At 45.0% G+C, this 14,542-nt stretch overlaps 2 protein-coding genes across 4 annotated transcripts in view; both read left to right on the top strand.

Moving 5' to 3' along the window:
• matn1 (matrilin 1) overlaps positions 1–769 on the top strand; it is a 7,677-nt gene extending 6,908 nt beyond the window's left edge. For both annotated transcript variants that reach the window (XM_083646337.1, XM_083646336.1), the window contains one exon: positions 1–769. This exon is cut by the window's left edge and continues 906 nt beyond it. The gene's annotated coding sequence lies outside the window, so the exon portion shown is untranslated.
• Positions 770–1,103: 334 nt separating this feature from the next.
• sesn2 (sestrin 2) lies at positions 1,104–14,542 on the top strand. 2 transcript variants are annotated; one of them, XM_083646276.1, is made up of 11 exons: positions 1,104–1,862; positions 2,757–2,822; positions 4,881–5,069; positions 6,903–7,085; positions 10,272–10,490; positions 10,751–10,883; positions 10,975–11,090; positions 11,344–11,427; positions 11,716–11,822; positions 11,913–12,057; positions 13,988–14,542. In XM_083646276.1, exons 1-11 carry the CDS (start codon positions 1,515–1,517, stop codon positions 14,072–14,074), a joined length of 1,677 nt encoding a protein of 558 aa, XP_083502402.1. In that variant the 5' UTR covers positions 1,104–1,514; the 3' UTR covers positions 14,075–14,542. The 2 variants fall into 2 exon arrangements, with proteins under 2 accessions (XP_083502402.1, XP_083502403.1); XM_083646277.1 differs by lacking the exon at positions 1,104–1,862 and adding an exon at positions 2,343–2,443.

Raw genomic sequence — 14,542 nt, 5'->3', positions numbered from 1 at the left:
TTCAAAAATCATAAAACTGACCCCCCGTTTGTAAAGATTATCTTGCTGGACACTAAGGTCACAGTTTCAGAAACGTTTGTTAACCACAGACCTATTTCAGGGGTTTAACCAAAATCCCCATACAAAAATCCCATAGACTTCGTGACGAGGGAATCAGGAAGTGCATGACTTCTGGGTTCACACAACATCCCTGTGGTACTCAGTGGTATTCATAGGTATGAATAGTAGGCCTACACAGCTTGATTAATTTGACCAGTTTTAACTTTTGACTAAAGTTGGATCTGAGCCGGGCAACCAGGGTTTCTTGAGGATTCCACAGGGGCTTTAATTTATATGTAATTATGTTTTAACAACTAAAATATTCTCAGATGGTATTCATTTGTAACCTCTTTCATATCAAGGACCCCTAATTTAGTCCACATTAGAGCCACAGACCCGATGATTTGATTGGATGGATTTGTCTCTTGAACCCATGGCATGACATTTTTATTGTTAGATATGATTTTGTCCATAATTCCATCTGTATTGTAGAGAAATAACGGAGATCAACATAGTCATTGTTCTACATTCTCAAATTGTGTTACCTTCTTCTATGGTTACGTTTTTAACACTTCATCAATTTTCTGGGGACCTCTGGAACCCCCTCAAGGACCCTGGTTGTAGACTACCCTGGTGGCAGTGCATATCTCTTTGGAGTCCTTGTGAAAAGGATTTGGGAACAACTGAATAGTGCAGCCATGGAAATAAATTATTAATTATGTAAACGTGATTTATTATTATTATTGTTATTTATTATGATTGTTTATTTATTTTACCTGTGTCTTGTCTGACGTCACATGTGAGGAAGCGAATGATTTGTATTAGCCCTTTGGTTAGGTTTAGGCATGATGAGTGATGATTGGGTTGCGTTTAGACATAAAGAGTGATGATTGGTTAAGCTTAGGACGCGAGGTTAGGCTAAACCAATCAGAGGCAGAGTAAGGCGGGACTTGGCGCAAATGCAGTGGGGGGAAATAACGCTGCGTGAGAGGAAGGAGGAAGTAGAATACGGTAACTTCAACTCACACACTGACACAGCTGCTGCTGAACTGAAACAGAACAGAGAGAGCGATGCAAGTCTGCGAACGGAACTCCTCACTTGGCTGAGTAACGTTATATTACAAGTTAGATAGCGTTCTAGTTTGAAAGCCCAGCAAACGTAAGCAATCGGTCAATTGCATGTTTATCGAGCCGTGCATCGTTGCATGTGAATAGTTTGCAGCATTTGCTAGCCGCAGCTAACGTTAGCTTCAGCGAGCTAGGTGAAAGTGACCGAATCTTTTGTTCTGGTTCGGTCACGGTGGCCCGTCGGCGTTAATGCTTTCTACACTTTTACCGCTGACTGTCGAAGTCAGTCAGACAAACTCAAGAGTTAAACAACTAAGCTAGCATTGGACGTAAAACGGGTAGTTTAATATTCCAACTCGGTCAGACATTACGCTACGCTAGGTGATTCTACTGAACCGAGTCTGGAAATGGCCAATGAACCCAGGGCAGTGATGATCTGCGAGGCTAACCGAGGAGAAAACCCTGGTTCCGGACAGGTGTATGTGTCGGGCCGCTCCTCTCGCCACCAGTCCGAGTCGGAACCCGACCTTGGCCCGACCCCGAAGAGCTTAGCCCGGCTGTGCAGCAGGGACGAGGCGGAGCGGGCCGCGGCTCTGGACGAGCTGAGCCAGGCTGTGCTGGCCTGCTTGGGACTGGACCGGCCCGGTTCGGCACGGCTCAGTAAACAAACACTTCTTCATCTGCTGCGGCTGTCCCGCTCATGCCCTTTACAGGAGGTACGAGAGAGAGCTGCCGAGCTGCTGCGGACTGCACAGGTTGGTTGGTACCGTACACACACACACACACACACACACACACACACACACACACCCTTTCCCCTGTCTGAAGACGAATGAGTTGAGACATGCAGGGTGACGAGAGAGCAAAATATGGGAACGCTATATTAGACTAAAGTTACGGGAAAAGGGAGGTTTAACTCCTTTATCTGAATGACCTCAGCATACTTTACAGGACCATTACCCTACCTTTTATGAGGCAATTGTTAGATCATGATAGCAATGCGAAATTATTAACTTGACACATTTTATCACACGATTACATTTTCTATCAGATTGCTGTTTGATTTCATCAGCAGACATTGAACAGTTATGAGGTGATGCAAGAGTCACTGGCGGTGTGCATAGATCAGACAAGGACACGCCCCCTCTCGGTGCACTGAAAAACACACCAGACACACCCCCAGTCCATTTCAATAGCCCGCTGTTTAGTAGCTTCCAGAAAACAGAAGTGTGGCAGCTGCGTATATGCCGCATATCATATGACGCACATTTGTCTTCTCCGTCGAAATTAGGAAGTTGCGACTTAACAATCTGCTGAAGATTTTGTCAAGATGACGGTACGTTGTATGCGTGGTTCTAGTTTTTAAGGGCTCCACGTTATGGAACAGGTCTCCAGTTACAGTCGCTACTAGGTTAGGTTAGTCCAGTTAACTTGGGGGTAAAGCTGTCTACAGAGTTTCTAAATCATAAACTGCTCTGGTCCCCTCCCCTGTGCTGCTTCAAGGACTTTAGGGAAAACAACTTCAACTTACTGAAAAAAGCTGGGGGCGGGGATTTTTTTTTATATGGTATGATTTATTTTCCTTCTGTTAGACATTTGACAGTATATGTACATCTTTTGACCTTCCATTTCCTTTCCCTTATCACTAGGAACGAGGAGTTGAAGTACCTCAGGCTCTGGTCTCGGGTCCAAGTGCCTTCATTCCTGCGAAAGAGGTGAGCGTGTGTTTTTTTTAGTTAGGGCTGCAACCGCTAACGGTTATTTTCATTTGGATTAATCTGTTGATTATTTTAATCGATTAGTTGTTTGGGCTAATAAATCGAAATTGTGAAAAATGTCGAAGAGTGCTTCCCAAAGCCCAAGATAATGTCATACTGTCATAGAGGCGAGTGCTAAAGTAACGAGAAAATTCACATCACATGATTTGAGATGCTGGAAGCTGAGATTTTTTCTTAAAAAAATACTGAAAGAGATTAATTGATTATCAAACTAGTTAGCAATTCATTTAATACTTAATTAATCATTGCAGCTCTATTTTGAATACATTTAGTCTAAAAATGATAGAGGTGTTTGGTGGGTCATTATGAAAAGTATGAGCTGTCAGGAAATCCTTGCTAAAATGCTTTCTATGCAATTTCTTTCTTTTAAAATGTTATAGAGAAATGTCAGCATTCGTCATATTGTTTCCCAATCATTGGGGCTTGTCACAGTGTCTATAAAGTTCATTAAAGGCTACCAGTTCTATCATTTCCAGAAAGTCTTTCTTGATAAAACCACAGATAAAAGACAGCTCTCTTGTTGTGTAGTCTATGGAGGCAGATTCTCACACTTTGATCAGAGTTTGGCACACACCTCGCCTCCATATCCAACCCCACAGTTTCCCTGGCTTGTATCATGCTAAACAATTAAATCAGTGTTCTACCTATAATGTCTGTGCCAGCTCCTGCCATGAAAGTCACTCAGAATTTGTGTGTAAAAGTAATTCATATATTTTACATGTTTAGGTTACTAGCCATTGTATTATTTTTTTTATATGTTAGACCAAAATGACAAGAATTCTCTTCACACAATGATGTATTACTTCAAAAGTGAGTGCATGGCTTTATAGACTAGCTACTAAAATAACTAGTACTCAACATGAATAACTATTTCTGTTGCAAGACTACAGTGTGTATTGCTTCATGTCACCTTCATGTCAGCAAACCCAAAGCTCCGTTCCCAAAGACTGAAAAAGTTGATTCAGGTTTGACTCATTGCACGTCATCCACTGAAGAAAATGTAATTTCTGAGACTCTCTGCCGCACAAGGCCACTGGTTTCTTGTTTTCAAGTTCAAGTGTGTTTATGTATATTCTAGCCCTTTATCATAAGTATGTTCAAAGGACAGAGTATGAGCCCAACTAGATAACTGATCCACAATCAGCCATAGAACAGACAGATATAGGACAAACACCAGGAAGAGCAAGATACACACAACAGACTATAGCAGCAAGACATAACAGACAGCCTATTCATAATGTTTACAGATATCTCGTTGCGCTAAGGACCAAACCGCGCAAGTCTATGGGGTTAAAGCGTCAAGTATCCAAGGGAAAAGGCATTATACTAAAAGATCGATATTGGGATTTATGAATCGATATCAGTTGCCTCCGCTTCGTATTCACCTTATGTTCCAACACAGGGGTTAGCCAGTTACTTCCTATTGTGTTTACACTTCCTGTGACAGTAGGGTTAGGGTTAGTGTGTTGAACAGGAAGTCATAACACAACTGGGTCAAGTGGGTGGGGCTACATAAGGTGAATAGGAAACATTTATTTTTCTATTTTTTTATTTATACCCAGCCCTATAAAGTAGCAGCACCACAGCTCCAAATCTTGAACGCTCTATCGGGTGCAAGGATCAAAACAAACACCAGCACTCACAGATCAATAGTCTTCTTATTTATTGTGAGCAAAAATGACCATGTTTCAGCTAGAAGCCATGCAAGGAAAAACTCCCATGAAAAAAACCTTGTTGGTAAAAAAAGAAGGAAGAAAGAAACCTTTGGCTCATCATGTCACTGAGGGATTCCCCACCCTGTCACTGAGGGATTCCCCGGACGGGACAGCTGGGCGTTAACAGACAATTGTCCACTATCAAGTGAATCCAGGCCAAACTGTCCAAGATTATAGGGACAATGTCAATATTGTTTGGTGGAACAATGTCAATATTGTTTGGTGGACAGAAGTCTGAAAATGTTGTTTTTTTGTTGTTGCCCCGGGCATCCTCTTCTAGATGTTGAAGGAAGGACCTGACCAGGAAATCCTCATGGAAGCTTTCCTTTCATTGGGCCGTCTGGACCACATCACCATGGTGATGGCGCTGCACCCTCTCTACCTCAGCTGCTTCCTGAGCACCCAGCATGCTTTGTTGGAGCTGGACGGCCCCCTGCCCCGCCCCTGGAGACATTACATTGTTATCATGGTGAGAAAACGTCACCATTCTTTTATGTAATTATTAGCATTCAGTGACGTCTTTGAGAAGTTCTGGTCAAATCCAGCTGGAGACTATGAACTTTTGTGCTTTTAACTTAAATCCCTCTGTAAAGGCCCAGCTGTTTTTTCAGACATTACTTGCTGACTAATTTAACTACCTACATGTCTGCGTGGATTCTGGATATGTCTTGATGTTTTTCTTTCATTTCTGCCCTCGGTATCATTTCTTATCTTCAGCAGCTGTTTTTCTACTGTATTGCATTGCAACACTCAAAACATCAGTGTAAAAGCAGTTGAAATACCAGTATCATAGTAATGGAAAACCTGGGGAAAAAATCATGAAATTGGAAAAATTTGGTGCCAGGTTGAGAAAAGCTATAGAAAAGGGGGCATATCCAAAAGTATCTTAACTGTCATTGAAGCTTTTGTCAACTTTGGCTGCTGGTAGATCAAATTACCTCTGAATTATTAGACTCAAAGGACTAAATCAGGCCTATAGAGGCTTGCTAGGTGTAGAAGATAAAATTGGCTATTAACCAAAAATGTAATGATTTGAAAATGAACACTGACAAATTAGGGCTGGACCCGAATATTTGACTATTGGATTAGTGTTGGCACGATGGACGATGGGACCTCTGAGCCTTCTGCATTAAACAAGCGTACCGTAATTCTGATATGTGTTTGTTGGGTGGGTAGGTATTCAGTTTCAACTGAAACACACAGGATGCAGGAATCTGGAAATCTGGAAATCTGGAATTCGCTACCTCAAACTATAAGAAACTGTCTGTCATTCCCATCTTTCAAACACAACGTAAAAAAATGGATTTTAAATAGCCAAATCTGCGACCATGTGTAAATTGTACTGTAGTGCTCTTGTTTTGCTTGCTCTGTTATGTTTCTTGTTTTTGTTTTGTCTTGTTTTATTAACCTAGTTTAGTTCATTTTGGTTTACTTTAGTTCTGATCCGTTTTGGTTTTGTTATTGCTCATGTTGTTTTTTGTATTGTTCTGTTTAGTTCTGTCCTGGTGCTGCCTCTGTCGTTTTTCTGTCTCTCTGTGGGGACTACGGATGTAATTTAGCATTCTTGCTAACTCCGGCTTATTTACGTTGCCTTGTGTAATGTTCATGAATATGCACTGTCCCGTCCAAATAAACAAATAAAGAAAGAAAGAAAGGACACTTTAACTTTTTCTGGACGTACGAATATCCGAAAATTCGCTGTTGATTACAACCGCACCGAATCTCCGGATCCCCCAAAACATTGTATTCGGGCCAGCCCTATGACAAATGGAATGGTGAAGTCATGGAATTTGATTAGCAAATTTTTTTAGGTGACAGATTGACAGGTGACAGATTGACAGGTGACAGACAGGTGACAGACTCGGATTAAAAATAGAGAGAAACAGTAAAAAATTGCGTTGGCAGGTAATCTGGCATTCAGTTTTATCTACTGTACCGTATCCAGGCAATAGCACTTCTGCCAAGACTGTGGTCATGTAAGCATGTAATTACTGCCATCCTTCACCAAGAGCGTACCTTGACCTCCCTTTTACTTCAGAGTGGCCGTTAATTGGACACAAAATGGTACTACTGCAGAAACGTAGTCATCATTTAACCTCTGAGCCCTCTCATATCTATGAGAACAGACAAGTCTGGTGTGTTTTGTTCTTTTATAAATGGTTCATTGACTTAGTCATTGTTTAACCTCTGAGCCTTTCATATACAAGCTAATGGAGTTATTCATGTTTTTAAATGGATAGAGGAGTGCATTAGTTTTCCCTCCATCAGCTGGGCCTGTGCCTGATGTCTTGGTGTCCCCCAGGCTGCAGCTCGGCACCAGTGCTCCTACCTGGTGCAGCAGCACAGCGCGGGCTTCCTGGAGGCCGGGGGCGAGGAGGCCTGGCTGGGCGGCCTGGAGCTCACCCACACCAAGCTCCGCAGCCTGCAGGCACTCAACAAGCTGATGGCACACAGACCCTGGCTCATCACGCAGCAGCACATCCAGGTCTCACACACACACACACACACACATTGAATTTGGGCGTGGTTATGCTTGAGATTTATTATCCAACAAAGTCTGTGAACCAATCATAAAATAATCCACATCAGCTGTTGTCGCGTGAAAAAGAAACGGATGCACTGAGCTCGAGTGGAGTCAAACTAGCTTGTAGCTGTCTAGTGGAGAGATGCAGGTGACTAAAGTGTGCAAGCTGCATGTGCGGACATGAATCTTTTCAAATACAGAATGCATGTGCAATTATTTGGTGGTAGTAACTACACCTGGCCTAACACCTGTCCCTCTGATAGTAACTACACCTGGCCTAACACCTGTCCCTCTGATAGTAACTACACCTGGCCTAACACCTGTCCCTCTGAGAGTAACTACACCTGGCCTAACACCTGTCCCTCTGATAGTAACTACACCTGGCCTAACGCCTGTCCCTCTGATAGTAACTACACCTGGCCTAACACCTGTCCCTCTGAGAGTAACTACACCTGGCCTAACACCTGTCCCTCTGATAGTAGCTACACCTGGCCTAACACCTGTCCCTCTGATAGTAACTACACCTGGCCTAACATCTGTCCCTCTGAGAGTAACTACACCTGGCCTAACACCTGTCCCTCTGAGAGTAACTACACCTGGCCTAACACCTGTCCCTCTGATAGTAACTACACCTGGCCTAACACCTGTCCCTCTGATAGTAACTACACCTGGCCTAACACCTGTCCCTCTGATAGTAGCTACACCTGGCCTAACGCCTGTCCCTCTAATAGTAACTACACCTGGCCTAACACCTGTCCCTCTGAGAGTAACTACACCTGGCCTAACGCCTGTCCCTCTAATAGTAACTACACCTGGCCTAACATCTGTCCCTCTGAGAGTAACTACACCTGGCCTAACACCTGTCCCTCTGAGAGTAACTACACCTGGCCTAACACCTGTCCCTCTGAGAGTAACTACACCTGGCCTAACACCTGTCTCTCTGATAGTAACTACACCTGGCCTAACACCTGTCCCTCTGATAGTATCTACACCTGGCCTAACACCTGTCCCTCTGATAGTAACTACACCTGGCCTAACACCTGTCCCTCTGATAGTAACTACACCTGGCCTAACACCTGTCCCTCTGAGAGTAACTACACCTGGCCTAACACCTGTCTCTCTGAGAGTAACTACACCTGGCCTAACACCTGTCCCTCTGAGAGTAACTACACCTGGCCTAACACCTGGCCCTCTGATAGTAACTACACCTGGCCTAACACCTGGCCCTCTGATAGTAACTACACCTGGCCTAACACCTGTCCCTCTGATAGTAACTACACCTGGCCTAACACCTGTCCCTCTGAGAGTAACTACACCTGGCCTAACACCTGTCCCTCTGATAGTAGCTACACCTGGCCTAACGCCTGTCCCTCTAATAGTAACTACACCTGGCCTAACGCCTGTCCCTCTGATAGTAACTACACCTGGCCTAACGCCTGTCCCTCTGATAGTAACTACACCTGGCCTAACACCTGTCCCTCTGATAGTAACTACACCTGGCCTAACACCTGTCCCTCTGAGAGTAACTACACCTGGCCTAACACCTGTCTCTCTGAGAGTAACTACACCTGGCCTAACACCTGTCCCTCTGAGAGTAACTACACCTGGCCTAACACCTGGCCCTCTGATAGTAACTACACCTGGCCTAACACCTGGCCCTCTGATAGTAACTACACCTGGCCTAACACCTGTCCCTCTGATAGTAACTACACCTGGCCTAACACCTGTCCCTCTGAGAGTAACTACACCTGGCCTAACACCTGTCCCTCTGATAGTAGCTACACCTGACCTAACGCCTGTCCCTCTAATAGTAACTACACCTGGCCTAACGCCTGTCCCTCTGATAGTAACTACACCTGGCCTAACACCTGTCCCTCTGATAGTAACTACACCTGGCCTAATACCTGTCCCTCTGATAGTAACTACACCTGGCCTAACACCTGTCCCTCTGATAGTAACTACACCTGGCCTAACACCTGTCCCTCTGATAGTAACTACACCTGGCCTAACACCTGTCTCTCTGATAGTAACTACACCTGGCCTAACACCTGTCTCTCTGATAGTAACTACACCTGGCCTAATACCTGTCCCTCTGATAGTAACTACACCTGGCCTAACGCCTGTCCCTCTGATAGTAACTACACCTGGCCTAACGCCTGTCCCTCTGATAGTAACTACACCTGGCCTAACACCTGTCTCTCTGATAGTAACTACACCCGGCCTAATACCTGTCCCTCTGATAGTAACTACACCTGGCCTAATACCTGTCCCTCTAATAGTAACTATACCTGACCTAATACCTGTCCCTCTGATAGTAACTACACCTGGCCTAACACCTGTCCCTCTGATAGTAGCTACACCTGGCCTAACACCTGTCCCTCTGATAGTAGCTACACCTGGCCTAACACCTGTCCCTCTGATAGTAGCTACACCTGGCCTAACACCTGTCCCTCTGATAGTAACTACACCTGGCCTAACACCTGTCCCTCTGATAGTAGCTACACCTGGCCTAACACCTGTCTCTCTGATAGTAACTACACCCGGCCTAATACCTGTCCCTCTGATAGTAGCTACACCTGGCCTAACACCTGTCCCTCTGATAGTAGCTACACCTGGCCTAACACCTGTCCCTCTGATAGTAACTACACCTGGCCTAACACCTGTCCCTCTGATAGTAACTACACCTGGCCTAACACCTGTCTCTCTGAGAGTAACTACACCTGGCCTAACACCTGTCCCTCTGATAGTAGCTACACCTGGCCTAATACCTGTCCCTCTGATAGTAACTACACCTGGCCTAACACCTGTCTCTCTGAGAGTAACTACACCTGGCCTAACACCTGTCCCTCTGATAGTAACTACACCTGGCCTAACACCTGTCCCTCTGATAGTAACTACACCTGGCCTAATACCTGTCCCTCTGATAGTAACTACACCTGGCCTAACACCTGTCCCTCTGATAGTAACTACACCTGGCCTAACACCTGTCCCTCTGATAGTAGCTACACCTGGCCTAATACCTGTCCCTCTGATAGTAACTACACCTGGCCTAACACCTGTCCCTCTGAGAGTAACTACACCTGGCCTAACACCTGTCCCTCTGATAGTAGCTACACCTGGCCTAACACCTGTCCTCTGCCCCTATAGGAGCTGGTGTGTCCCGGAGCAGAGTCCCACTGGTCGTTGGCTGAGCTGATTCATGCAGTGGTCCTGATGGCACACGCTCACTCACTGTCTTCTTTTGTGTGGGGGTGTGGCTTGAACCCTGAACCTGACCATACTGGAGGGTACGCCTTCCACCCGCCTTCACCCAATCACCTTCCTCGTAGCCCTCATAGCCCCGCCCACGAGGATGGCAGGCAAGAGGTGAGTCTGTGGGTCATTTTCTTAATCACAGATGTAATGAGCCCATACTTTAATTGCAGTGACGTTTTGTAACCGCAGCGATCCTGAATACAGCCCAATTAATAATGTTAACAGCTGTGTTCACTCCAATGCTGTTTTACCAATCACACCAGTTAGTAAGAATGGAAGAAGTAATGTATTTCACACTGCTAGCTTGCCATTAAAGAACAGAGCACCAAGTCAGAGCAGCTCCATAACCCCCCCTCTCTCTTCCTCTCCAGCTGGTTGATGGAGGGATGGAGGTGGAGGTGTTGATGAAGAGGATGGTGGAGCTTCAGCAGCAGGAGGAGGAGTGCACTCAGGAAGAGATGCTCACTCACTTTGAGAGGGAGAGGAGCGAGAGCATCCCCACAGGTGGATATTTATATACATACTCATCTATTCATCAGGCATCACATGGTTCACGTTTGTTTACTCAGTCTTCCTGTTTTGGGGGTGTGTCTAGCGGTGGTGCGGGTCGCGCCGCCTGACCTGGTGTTGCGTCTGGTGGAGGATCAAGAGTACAGCTATGAGGACTTTGCCCCCAGAGGAGAGCAGGCGCCACCTACCATGAGAGCCCAGGTAGTCTGATGCTTTTCACTGTCTGTGTGTGCGCCATTGCTGTTTGTGTGTGCACCCGATTAGTTGTAATAACATGATTATCTTTCACAGATAAAATATTGCGTGTGTGTGTGTGTGTGTGTGTGCGTGCGTGCGTGCGTGTGTGCGTGCGTGCCCATGCATGGCTCTGTTTACAGTGTAGATTGCCTGTTTGTCCTCTGTGTGTTGAGCCTGTGCAGTAGTGGGTGTTAAGGTCGGTATGTCATTTGTGCAGGACTATTCGTGGGAAGACCACGGCTTCTCGCTGGTCAACAGACTGCTGCCGGACATGGGCCAGCTGCTGGACGAGAAGTTCCAGGTACCTTCCACCCCTCTTGACCTTTCACCTTTCACCTAATACATGTACAGCAATAAGCCGATAAACAGCAGTAAAAGACTGGTGTGTGTGGATAACACGACCGGTCCATCTGCTCCTGTGATAATGTGAGTGATATAGGTTGTTTTGCTAAAAGTATATAAGATAAGTTTGATGTGGGAGTCATAGTGACCTAGGGATTCAATAGAAACTCTGAATGCAGGATATCGATCGACTGATTAAGAGACTGATTGAGCACGTTTGGTAATGAGCTTAAATCTCACTTTGTAGGTTGCGTCTAGCCTGACATACCAGAGAATGGCCATGCATGAAGATGTGGACACCTACACGCTGAGGAAAGCCCTGTGGAACTACATCCACTGCCTCTACGGGATACGGTCAGTGTCGCGCACTTTACCGACCGACCCGATGTGTTGCTAAGAAACCTCTGCTGTGCCGCTAATCTTTGTGTCGTTGTGCGCGTGCAGCTACGACGATTACGACTACGGCGGCGTGAACGTGCTGTTGGAGCGCTCGCTGAAGGTGTTCGTTAAAACCATGGCCTGTCACCCCGAGCAGACCACCGCACGTGTTTACCACGCCTTCTGGAGACACTTCAGACACTCTGAGAAGGTACGCACTTACCCAAACACATGCCATACTCTGAGAAGGTACGCACTTACCCAAACACATGCCACACTCTGAGAAGGTACGCACTTACCCAAACACATGCCATACTCTGAGAAGGTACGCACTTACCCAAACACATGCCACACTCTGAGAAGGTACGCACTTACCCAAACACATGCCACACTCTGAGAAGGTACGCACTTACCCAAACACATGCCACACTCTGAGAAGGTACGCACTTACCCAAACACATGCCTGACATGGCGTAATTTCACCTTTTGCTTTCTTCATAAAAGTCATTATTGTCATGGTGGGGAGGGACTATAAAGCAATATTCCACTTAGCTTTAACATGAGGGTTATTCAGCACTTGACCGCCATGAATTGATTCATGAGGTGATTCGACTGCCAATCTCACAGTTGAATAGTCACAAAATGTGGTTATGAAACTAGGATCATTCCATTCCGGATATATGGGGGTGCTGAATGTCTGATTTGACATAGAATTGCTTGGATTCTCCCAATAGATCGTGATTTATAGCCTATTTTGGTATCAGCCTATTAATACTGTAAAACCAAGTCCCAATTAAACGAATGAATCAAACAAGCTCATGCTCATGCTCATAAAAGAAGAAGAAAAAAGAATAGTTGAACTTGAGTCGACTGACATAATTCTGAGTCGGGTATAGAGAGGCAAAGTGGAACGTCACTTCCTGCTTCAGCACTGTACCAGAGATTTTCATCCACCATTTATTTTCCCATAGACATTTCGTAAAAGGCTAAACGGTTCAGCTAATGTTATAATCGGGAGAGACCATAGAACATTTCACTCGGACGAAAACTTAAAAAAACATTGAAAAAATATTTTCTTTAAACCCGTCCCAGTGAAATGTTATGCGATCTCTCCTGTTTCTAAATATATCTGTACTGTTTGGTTTGAACCAATACAACTATTTGTATACGCATTTTACGAAATGTGGATGGGAAAATAAATGGCGGATGAAAATCTCTGGTACAGCGCTGAAGCAGGAAGTAGGCGGTCACTTTGCCTCTCTATAGCCCTAGTTATGAAATACGGATGCTTCTATATGACCTACATCAGCAAACGAGACCATCATCGAGAAGATTGGCTATCTCTATATAGTTGGTCTGAATGCCTGTGCTGCGCGGGTCCGGACAGCACGAGTATGTGAAGCCCTGCCCGGCCTGCCACCCAGGAAATGTCCCGCTCGCCGGCCCACCCAGGAGGAGGAGGCTCGTGTTCAGGTCGAGCTTTTAACGTCTCTCAAAAACAACTGAAAACAGCCGTCTGTTAAGACTAAGCTAGGAGAGCGATTGATTTCAGAAGAGGCTAAAGGCAGCAAGACAATATAATCCTGGAAATAACAGGAGTTTGGGGAATACACACAAGAGGGTAAGTTAAACTAGCAGTAAGACTTTCTTCTGTTTAGTTTAACGGTGGTCGGCAGCCATAGTCGGATTACCGCCTTCGACTGGAACTGGGCTATTTCCTGTTTTTTCTACTTTGTTCTGTTATCAGATGCAGTTCTAAAGAAGCATAATATTGAGGCCTTTAGTGTTAGCAAACGCATCATACACGGTGACGGTGCAGCCTAGCTTTTGACGTAGTGTAAACCAAGAACAGCAATACTTAAGACCAGGACTGCTTTGTTGTCTTGAAAGCCAGATATGTTGTTGAACTTGTTCACAAATGTGTTAAATGTCAAGTCCAGGCTATTTTCGTGGCCTCATTCAAATGCTACAAACTCCTGCAGCTGGATCTGATCTTGCTGAGTAGATATTCTGCTTTTCATGGCACTCAAGTGCTGAATAACTCGCATTTTCAAACTAAGTGGAATATTGCTTTAATATGATAATAACCCAGCAGTAACCTTATGGTAACAACATGGTTAATTTTTCTTTCTTTTTTACAGGTTCACGCCAGCCTGATTGTCATGGAGGCCCGACTGCAGGCTGCACTCCTCTACACATTACGAGCCATCACACACTACATGAGATGACCCAAACACACACACACACACACACACACACACACACACACACACACACACCTTTTGCTGATTCTGAGCCAGCTGTTCTGTACCGCAGCATAACACACACACAAACACTACAGTGAATGTCGATTACTATCTTCTATGTCAATGTTAATTATGTTTATTGACGCTGCTTTGTAAATGTGTGTGATTTTCTTTTATTTAAAAACTACTTGTTACACTTTTGCACTGAACATAGTTCGCTTCAAGTGTTGAGCTGAACACCTTGCACACACTGCAGACACATGTAGGCATATCTGAGGCTGCATGCCAGGTAGGCAGTTGGAATGAGGCCTGGTGTTGTTTTTCCCCCTCGCAGTATTTTGGTTGTTATTGAATATCAGTTCAAGTTGTATTACCTTGCGCGCTCTTTGTAGCGGGCTTTCAATGTTTGACTATACTTCAGCACACAGGGTGTGGTGTAAAAAAGAAAGT

The sequence above is a fragment of the Poromitra crassiceps genome, assembly GCF_964638095.1.
Source record: "Poromitra crassiceps genome assembly, chromosome: 11".
NCBI classification, from domain to species: domain Eukaryota; kingdom Metazoa; phylum Chordata; class Actinopteri; order Beryciformes; family Melamphaidae; genus Poromitra; species Poromitra crassiceps.
The sequence above is the reverse complement of the archived record's forward strand: the minus strand, read 5'-3'. Positions and strand labels throughout refer to the sequence as shown.

Excerpts from the sequence above, each read along its gene's own strand:
- sesn2 (XM_083646276.1), top strand. The coding sequence starts at position 1,515 with ATGGCCAATGAACCCAGGGCAGTGATGATCTGCGAGGCTAACCGAGGA. Across the intron at positions 11,428-11,715 it reads TGCTGGACGAGAAGTTCCAG|GTTGCGTCTAGCCTGACATA; the intron begins GTACCTTCCACC and ends CTCACTTTGTAG. Across the intron at positions 11,823-11,912 it reads CACTGCCTCTACGGGATACG|CTACGACGATTACGACTACG; the intron begins GTCAGTGTCGCG and ends GTGCGCGTGCAG.